A 10,240-nucleotide genomic window follows, 5' to 3' on the forward strand; every position below is an offset into this window, starting at 1 on the left:
GAAAGGCAGCAGTAGTAGATGATATTCGACCAGAAATGCTGAAATATGGTAGTATAAAAGTCTTATAGTGGCTGCACTGCATAGTTCAGAAAGCCTGGACAGAGGGACTAATTTCCGATGATTGGAGTAGAGCTCTAAGAGTATCCATATATAAAACGGGAAATAAAACTGAATGTGAGAATTACAGAGGTATTTCCCTACTGAGTGTTCCTGTCAAGATCTATGCAAACATACTTGAGAAATGGTTGAGAAGAATTGTGGAAGAAAAGCTTGGTAAAGAATAAGCTGGATTCAGGCCAAATAGAGGCTGTCAGGATCAGATCTTCACTTTACGACAAATAGTTGAGAAAGCATGGGAATCTAACAAAGATCTGTATTTATGTTTTGTCAATTTGGAAAAGGAATATGACAAGGTGCCAAGATAGAAGCTGTTCAATACGCTACAGTTATATGATGTCAATAGGGCATTATATCAAGCAATACTTAGTCTTTATTTGAGTTGTAAGTCAGCAGTTAGAATTGAAGGAAGTACAGGGAGGTGGTTTATTGTTAAATCTGATGTGAGACAAGGATGTACATTATCCCTTCTGTTATTCATTATCTATATGGATCACATTATGAAGGAAAGTGGTATTAAACATGATATCAGAAATTTAGATGTTAATGTCAGCTCTTTGCTTTATGCAGACGATGTTATACTTCTAAATAAATCCGCTACAAGTTTGCAAGAGTCCCTTACTAAATTGAATGACTGTTCTAATAGATATGGTGTGAAGATCAGCATTAAAAAGACAAAGACAATGAAAATAGTTTGAATTGTTGAAAATGTCAATTGTGTTGTGAACAGGGAACCTGTGGAACAAGTAAAACATATCAGCTACTTAGGCACGATTATTACTGAAGATGGAATTAAATATGGAAATAGACAACAGAATCAACAAAGCTGGTATGGTAGGAAGTCTGTTGAATAAATTCGTATGGAATAAGAGAGAAATTAGTCAGAACACTAAATTAGCTGTATACAAGACAGTGTTCAAAACCAGTTTTGACTTATGGTTCTGAGAGCTGGGTCAGAAATAAAACACTTGAACAAAGACTAGAGACCACAGATATGAGAATCCTCAGAATGATTAGAGGCATGAGCAGATGGCATCAATGGCAATATCATATTAAAAACGAGGATATTAGGATAGAACTTGACATTGTCGGCATCCAGGAATGCATTAACAGAGCTAATCTCAGGTGGTATGGTCACTTAAACATGGGCAAGGAAAGATTAGCAAAACAAGTGTTCTCAAACAGGTCGTCAGGAAAACAACCCAGTGGAAGACCAAGATATAGGTGAATTGATACGGTACAGTGTGCCTTAGACGATAGAAATATAAGATCTGATAATGATATTATTGGAGTCTTAACAAGTAACAGACTGATTTGGAGGAAAATTGTAGATAGGAAGTTAGTATTGATGTAAATTTTTCATGTTGTACTATCATATCCTGTATGACCCTTTAGGGTACATGGCAGGAATTTGATGATGATGATGATGACATATTTTCTTTTACTTGCCACATATCAAAAAAATTGTTTGGGATTCTCTTTAGCCTGCATGGCTAATGTTCTTTCATAATCCGCTTTTGCTTTTCTTACCACAATCATTACTCTTCTCGCCCGCGCTTTATAACGTTCATGTGCCTGCCGGTCACCTTTCTCCTTAAATTCCCTTCATAGTTGTTTCTTTTTTTGCAGCTCAAGCTTAATGGTGGTATTCATCCATTTAACATCTACTTGATTTATTATTCGGACTCTAGGTATACAGTCAGCCATTGTCTCAAGCAAACACTTTTTAAACGCCTCCCATGCACTATCAACAGTCAGCCCTTGCAGTTTTACATGCCATGGCACTGAACCAATCAAACTCCTAAGCTTGTCATACCTACCAACCTGATAATGTACCCTGTCTTAATTGTAAATTCTACACCTTTAGCCACCTCCCAAATCAAGACCCTATGATTACTCTCACCAATTGGTGGCAACGTGGTCATATTCATTACAACCAAATTCTCAGATGTAGTTACTAGGTCAAGCATTCTGATCCCTAGTATTTTCCATTACATGCTGTTGTAGATAGTTATCCCTTAATAACTGCATAAAATCCAATTCCTTCCAATCAATGTTACCATAATATCCCATAATAATTATCCTCCTTCCACTCATTTCTTCTATTTGCTTATGCATACTATCTCCACTATGTATTCCATCACCTGGTGTATAGCAGCACCCAACTGTATACTTTGTTCTGCTAGTCTCAATCTCAAACCAAATAGCCTCAAATGTGCTCTTTTCTCTATCCTGCAGTTCCACTTCTATTCTGCTTGACTGTAGCTCATCAGCTATCATCAATAACACTCCTCCCCCCATTTTATTCTTCCTGTCACTCCTGAACACACCATACCCCTCATATTCAATCCCACTAGTTATATCATCTTTGTCAGCCATGTTTCACTAATGCCAATAACCTGTGGCCTGGAAGTGCCAACCAAGGCCAAATATTCTTCCTTCTTGTTCCTAATACTTCTGGCATTAGTATACATGAATTTCAGAAGCCCATTCATCTCATCCCTATTTTGATGCCTTATACTAACTATCCCATTCTGATTTGTTGTCCTCCCTCGGGCATATTACACACATACTTACACTCAACTGTCTCCTTAAAGTCTGCATATCTACTCCCCCCCCCCTCTTAATAACTCTAGTTTCTCTGATTCTGCACATCCACTTCCACTTCATTCAACAACATCTTTTCAAGTCTCTGTACACCAAATCCATTCAAATGTAAACCATCCATCTTATATAAATCCTTTCGCCCATCGAACTCACTCCACACATCCACAAATTCCACACCACTCCTCCTGCATAATCTGCTCATAAAGTCATTAGCAATTTTGGCCCTCCTTCTATACTCTTCACTGTCATACCGTGGCAATAGACACCATTCTAACTCTCTCACTCTTCTCTTTTGCTACCGCAAGCAATTCCTTAAAAAATTCGCTCATAGCCATTTTGTCTCCTTTCAAATCATTTGTTCCTGTCAATTAGAATGTAAGCAAGTCAATTAGAATGCTTTTGCATTCTAATTGACTTGCTTACATCCTTCACGTTCGCACCATGTTGGTACGATTTTGCTAAACTCTCATCTATCACACCTCTTACTAACGATCTCTGTACAACACTCGCTCTTTCATTTTGTTTACATTATATTATACTCTTATTTTTCTTATCAGACTTTTGCCGTTTATTAGTTGGTATGCTCAGTAAACATTTTTGGCAACGCTCCAGCTGCCAATTTGCCCTGTGTATCGCTCTGCGTAACTGTGCGATCTCACTCACTGTGTCTGTCTCATCATTTTTATTATCCGTTAATTCATTCATTCATTCTGTATGTTTACCTTCATTCTCACTTTCAGCGCCACTCTCACAGCTATCTGGTACTACCTCGCAAATATCACTATTCATACCTCTCATATCACTATTTTCTACATTCTCACTTTCAACAACGATATCACTCTCACGACCTGAAACACTCCTTAAATCCTCACATTCCTTACGCTTTCTGCACACATTCACTCCACTATTGTTGTCTAGCCAGACTCCAACTGCTCTCCTCAAAAGCTTACATTTCACAAATGGTACACTGAATAAAATCCTTTAAATTAAAATTGTTAGAAAAAGATGGCGACCTGGATGCCATTGTATTCCTCCTTATCGGTGCCATGTGCACAAATAATTGTATCTATCAAATTATTGAAACAACTCAGAAAACACACAAAAATCACCCAGACACGCTAAGATACAAAAAGTAAATAATACTACATAAGATTCAAGCAAATTTACCAATTATTACTTAAAATAATACTTATCTGTTCAGGAGCTCCCTAGAAATACACACCATATCAGTTAGTATATCTTATTCCAATAGCCAGGTCTCACTATTGTCTACAATCTGTGATCCCAACATATTGACCAAGGCAACAAACTCTGCCTTTTCAGGAAGATATGTTAGAAATGATACCTAGTCTAAATTTTCCTAAATTTTTTAAAATTATAATGTTATTAACCACCTTACCGGCCATTATGGATCAAATAGACATCCTCATATGCTTTGTATCCATCATATTTCAATGTAATATCAATGGTATTAAAATTTTAATATGCACTTCACTTCCATGATAATTTTGAAGTCTATAGACGTCTTGGCCGGTAGCGTGGTTAATTGTATACCTAAGAAAAAAAAGTTGCATTATTTTACATTTTTTATGTAGATATATTTTGACTAATACCTCTGTAGCATTGTAATAGCATGCATTAAAGCATTCTGGCAGGCAGTACTTTTAAGTGTTTTCTGTAATGATATGAAAATGACATGTTTTGACTAATTTAGTAACTCATTAACCAAGATCATGAATGTGTTATCACTTCTCGTTGTTATTGGTGATCTTCACAAGGTTAATATGCACTGGACAGACAGTATTATAATAAACAGTTATAAATCACAGTAATATAATAATTTAAAAAAACAGAAAAACTCCCTTCAGTGTATGCACATAATTATTGTGTGTGTGTCTTGTAGAGTCAAACATTCTTATTCATTTTATATTTTCATAAGATTATATACATGTTATATATATATATATACATATATACAGTCATACACCGAAGTTACGCGGTAGGTGGGACCAACAAAAAGCTCATAAGTTGAATTCGCGTAACTCGGAGTATAATTTTGCATGTAATTTATATATACAAACATACAATTGGGACCAAAGGTTTACAAAAACACCTATATTTTTTAAGAAATATAATTATAATTGTAGTTTTTCGTACATGAAAAAAGAAAGTTATTTCGATGTCAATGTTTTCATAAAATCTAATAGATTCATCTGACAGCATAATGTCTTTTTCTTATCATGCAAAATTTCTTCATAGCAAGCCAATGATATTTTTTATTCCTTGCCTTGTGGCTACAATTCGTTCCTCATTAGAATCTATGTCCTCCAAAATCTGTCAACCTTTCTTTTATGATTGTTCTTACTTTGGATTCCTGTAGATCGAACTTCTTTGCTAGCTCACAAATTTTCATTCCGCCTTCAAAATCCTTAATAATGTTGAGTTTTGTTTCCACAGTCAATGTTTTTCTTTTCTTGCTAGCTGTAGAAGAATCGGACTTGCTTCTTTTGGACGACATTATGATTTTTTATGTGATAAAATTTTTATCAAGAACATAAAATTAAACAATCGCAAGGTTTGTAGACTATAAAAATTGTGTATGAATGGAGACCACACGAAATACGTCAGTGCTTGTTCACAGCATGTGCGACACTGCCAAAAAGATAAGACTAGTGGTGAGCCGTGAAGCGGGATGGGTATACGTACGTATAAGAAACATTTAACTCTGGATTCGCATAAGTCGAGTATGACTGTATATATTATATAATCTCACTATATATATATGATGAACTCTCAAATTATCTGACCGTCAGGGAAATGTTATTTGGGGGTGCACTCTATCCAGGATACAAGTCATTTGTTCATATGATCTGGATAGAGTGCACTATTTAACCATACATTCAGTTTGCTGACCAAGAAATTCATTTCACAATGTGATCAGATAATTGAGAGATCAGTATGTTATTATTTATAATGCCTCTCCATGAAGTCAGATGATTTATTCTGGGAGGTGATATTCAGTTTTTAAGTAGGTAATAATATAGTAATAAAATAATGTTAGTAAGTTTCATAATAATTGCAAGAAGACTTATTATTTATTTATTTATTTATTTCACAGATAATTCATTGGTAAACTAAAGGAAATTCTACAGAACCAGTCAGTTTTAATCCAGAATATTTCTTAAGGGATAACTTTAAAGTTTTGTTGGTGTATTTTTCTGGAAATAAAATTCAACAAAAAAAGTTATAAATTGGAAAATCCAAAATAGCAATCATAGAATGTGCTACTGGGATATGGAATGTGCAAGTAATTGTGCTTTTGCAGAGATCACTCAGTACTACATACCTATCAAGTCACATGTGAAAACTTGTGGAAATTTATTACTTTGAGATATTGATGTTGTTGAGTGCATGAAACAATGCATAGTAATATGACACCTTTTATCTGTAACATTTGTGATAAATCGTTTCTTCGTGCCTGTCACCTTAGCAGACACTTCAGAGTTCACACTAATGAGAAATCATTTATTTGCGGAGCATGTGGTAAATCATATTCTGACTCTTGTAACCTTAAAATGCATATAGCAGCAGCTCACACTAAAGAGAGGCCTTTTATCTGTGAAACCTGTGGTAAATCATTTTCATATCTATCTGTTCTTAAAGGACACATAAAAGTTCACACTAATGTGAAATCTTTTATCTGTGAAATTTGTGGTAAATCATTTTCTCGTTCCTATGACCTTAAAAGACACATAAGTATTCATGTTGATGGAAAATCTTTTACCTGTGAAATATGTGGCAAATCATTTTTTCATCATTCAACTTTTAAAAAACACACAAGAGTTCATACTAATGAGAGACCTTACAGCTGTGAAACTTGTAGCAAATCTTATTCAAACTCACGTGATCTTAAAATACACATAGCATCAATTCACAATGATGAGAAGCCTTTTAGTTGTAAAATTTGTGGTAAATTATTTCCGCATATTACACAACTTAAAAGACACACAAGAGCCCATACTAATAAGAAAACTTCCAGTAGTGAAACTTTCAGTTGTGAAACTTGTGGTAAATTATTTTCATGCCTTAAAATTCTTAAAGGCCACATAAGAGTTCACTCTAATGTGAAATCTTTTATCTGTGAAATTTGTGGTAAGGCATTTATCCGCTCACATGACCTTAAAAGGCACACAAACATTCACACTGATGAAAAATCTTTTACCTGTGAAATTTGTGGTAAGTCATTTAACCATTCCTATGACCTTAAAAGACACATAAGTATTCATGTTGATGAAAAATCTTTTACCTGTGAAATATGTGGAAAATCGTTTTCTCATCATTCAACTCTTAAAAAGCACACAAGAGTTCATAATAATGAGAGACCTTACAGCTGTGAAACTTGTAGCAAATCTTATTCATACTCACATGATCTTAAAATGCACATAACATCAATTCACAATGATGAGAAACCTTTTAGTTGTAAAATTTGTGGTAAATTATTTCCGCATATTACACAACTTAAAAGACACACAAGAGCCCATACCAATAAGAAAACTTCCAACGGTGAAACTTTCAATTGTGAAACTTGTGGCAAATTATTTTCATGCCTTAAAATTCTTAAAGGCCACATAAGAGTTCACTCTAATGTGAAGTCTTTTATCTGTGAAATTTGTGGTAAGTCATTTATCCGCTCACATGACCTTAAAAGGCACACAAACATTCACACTGGTAGAAAATCTTTTACCTGTGAAATTTGTGGTAAGTCATTTAACCGCTCACATGACCTTAAAAGGCACACAATCATTCACACTGGTGGAAGATCTTTTATTTGCAAAATTTGTGGTAAGTCATTTAACCGTTCATATGACCTTAAAAGACACACAAACATTCATACTCGGGAAAAATCAGTTTCTTGTGAATACTTGTGACTGCTTTCTACTCTTAAAAGACAATCAACATTACACACTAATGTGAAGTCTATTAACTCTTGAAATTTAGTAATTACTCATTTTAAAAAGTTCTGAATCATAATAACCACTTACAAGTTTCACACTAAGGAGATGCCATTACTAGAAATTTGTAGGAAGTTACATTCATTAGATTTGACTAAAAATCCTTAAAATGACACTGAATAATCCTCATAGGACTTGGTGCTGTTGCCCAAGGATGGAGAACTTCTTTGTATTGCTTGATTCAGCTGTTTTGCATATTTTTACAAAAAAAGTACAGTATTAATTTGTCTTGTAAGTAATGATTAAAAATCATTGTTGATTGCATTTATATGAAAAGAAAAAAAGTCAGTAAATTATATTTATTTATAACACTGCTGAAATTATTTAAGCAAAACTAAAACAAAATTACTGTATGTATATTTAATATTGAACCGTCACCTTACTGGCCATTAAAGATCAAATATGCATCCTCAAAAGCTTTGTATCCATCATAAATTTCAATGTAATATCAATGGTATTACAATTTTAATATGCACTTTGCATCCATGGAAATGTGGACATATATATGCGTCCTGGCTGGTAGCATGGTTAACCTTATCCTTGTTATTTTTGCTTGTGATAGTGAGAAGTGTATTCCAAGTGCATTGCTACAAATAACTTTTTTGTTATTATTGAACATTATATATATTTAGTTGTATATAGTGTGTTGAACTTCATGTTGGAGGCTTAATGGAATGTATACAGCACCCAGAAAGGATTAACATAGGTTTAATACTTCCTATATTTCATCCTAGTCACTAGGATGTCTTTGGGGATTACAAAAAAAAACTAATGTAACATGAACACAAATATTATACAATATTAAGCCCAACCACATGAGTGACACTAAAGTCCTATCTAGGTGGCACGCCCTCTAAGGGCAGTTGTAGGTGGCCTGGAATGTAAGGTGGGACCTCTGGTGATGAGTGTTTCCCAAATCTTCTGAAGTTAATGCAACCGTATTTATTGAGATTTGGTTGATTTCTCAGAGCTGCTAAGAAATCTCAATAAATACGGTTGCATTAAGCTTCCGAAGATTTGGGAAACACTCATCACCAGAGGTCCCACCTTACATTCCAGGCCACCTACAACTGGCCTTAGAGGGCGCTCCACCCAGATAGGACTTTAGTGTCACCCACGTGGTTGGGCTTAGTATTGTATAATATTTGTGTTCATGTTACATTAGTTTTTTTTGTAATCCCCAAAGACGTCCTAGTGACTAGGACGAAATATAGGAAGTATTAAACCTATGTTAATCCTTTCTGAGTGCTGTATACATTCCATTAAGCCTCCAACATGATGTCCTCACAGCACTTAAGCCTCTACACACGAATAGTGTGTTTAAAATAGATATCAGCATAAGTTCAGTGGTCATTTTTAAATATTATATTATATTTCAAAAATTTTTACTTAGAATCAGTCATAAAGTTGTGTGATGGCATCAAAGAAACCATTCTCTAACATTTAACATGTGACTTTGCAAGATGTAGAGCAGGGGTTCCCAACCTGGGGTACCCATACCCCCAGGGGGTGTGGGAAACCTGTCCAGGGGGGGGTATGGTGAATAGTAGGTAAATAAGTATATTATACTATTAATATATTCCAAAAAAGTTATGTTATCAACATTTCCTGGCTATTCCATTTTGGTGCTGTCTGTCAGCCACACCAGCAACATTTCAGGTCTCTTTTTTGGACACAGACACAGTGAGGTTGCATAGACTTTTTTCTCACTGCAGGGTCTGATAACTCAAAATGCCCGGTTATGATTCATGATAGCTAGTGAAATTGCCAGATCGGTGCTCCCTCGAGGCTCGCCTCTGCAGCATCTGCACCTCCTGCGCATGCGCGTGACGTACTGTATGGTACACACTCCAACTGCTTCATTTTGACATACTCACAGTACATATGTTTTAGTGATAAACATAGGTTAGCTAAATTACTTTTGCTGACTAAATTTTAATCTAATCGTAAATAGCTTATAGTTTATTTTTAGCTTATTCTAAAAATGAAAGGATAGATCAAGATTTAAATACATTAAAATATTATTTATTTTTTAGCTTATTTTTAAAATGAAAGGTTGTATATAAATCCTGTATATAAATCAGGATTTATATACAAAAAAATATTATTTTTGCAGACCCAAGGAATGACCATGCCAAAGAAACATCATTACCAAAATTTATATGTGCAATATGGTTTTACTTTGTGCTTGACAAAGAAGGTGTGCAAAAGCCGCAGCGCTTCATTTGCTCCAAGATATTCAGCAATGGCAGTATGAAGTCATCAAAATTGAGAGAGCATCTTCAGAATGTTCATCCCGAATATTCTAATGAGTCAGAGTCCTCATTTAGAATAAAACGAGCATGATTTGGTAAGAATATCACACTTCATGACCATGGATTTATTTCCCCGAAGAAGCCATCACTGGAGGCCACTTGTCGTGTCGCATTGAGGATCGCCAAAGAAAATAAACCACATACAATTGCTGCGACATTAGTGAAGCCGTGTGCTATGGACATGGTTGA

The 10,240-nt window shown here is 34.9% G+C and overlaps 1 protein-coding gene across 5 annotated transcripts in view; it reads left to right on the forward strand.

Moving 5' to 3' along the window:
* Positions 1-8,006, forward strand: part of LOC150099180 (uncharacterized) — a 31,086-nt gene extending 23,080 nt beyond the window's left edge. For all 5 annotated transcript variants that reach the window (XM_090403749.1, XM_090403750.1, XM_090403747.1 and 2 more), the window contains one exon: positions 5,843-8,006. In XM_090403749.1, the coding sequence (XP_090259875.1) occupies positions 6,144-7,652 (1,509 nt within the window). In that variant the 5' untranslated portion in view covers positions 5,843-6,143 and the 3' untranslated portion in view covers positions 7,653-8,006. The remainder of the gene's footprint in view (positions 1-5,842) is intronic.
* Positions 8,007-10,240: the final 2,234 nt, after the last annotated feature.

Source organism: Typopeltis vanoorti, chromosome 14 (assembly GCF_054136105.1).
Source record: "Typopeltis vanoorti isolate ZY-2024b chromosome 14, IOZ_Tvanoo_1.0, whole genome shotgun sequence".
Taxonomy (NCBI): Eukaryota; Metazoa; Arthropoda; class Arachnida; order Uropygi; family Thelyphonidae; genus Typopeltis; species Typopeltis vanoorti.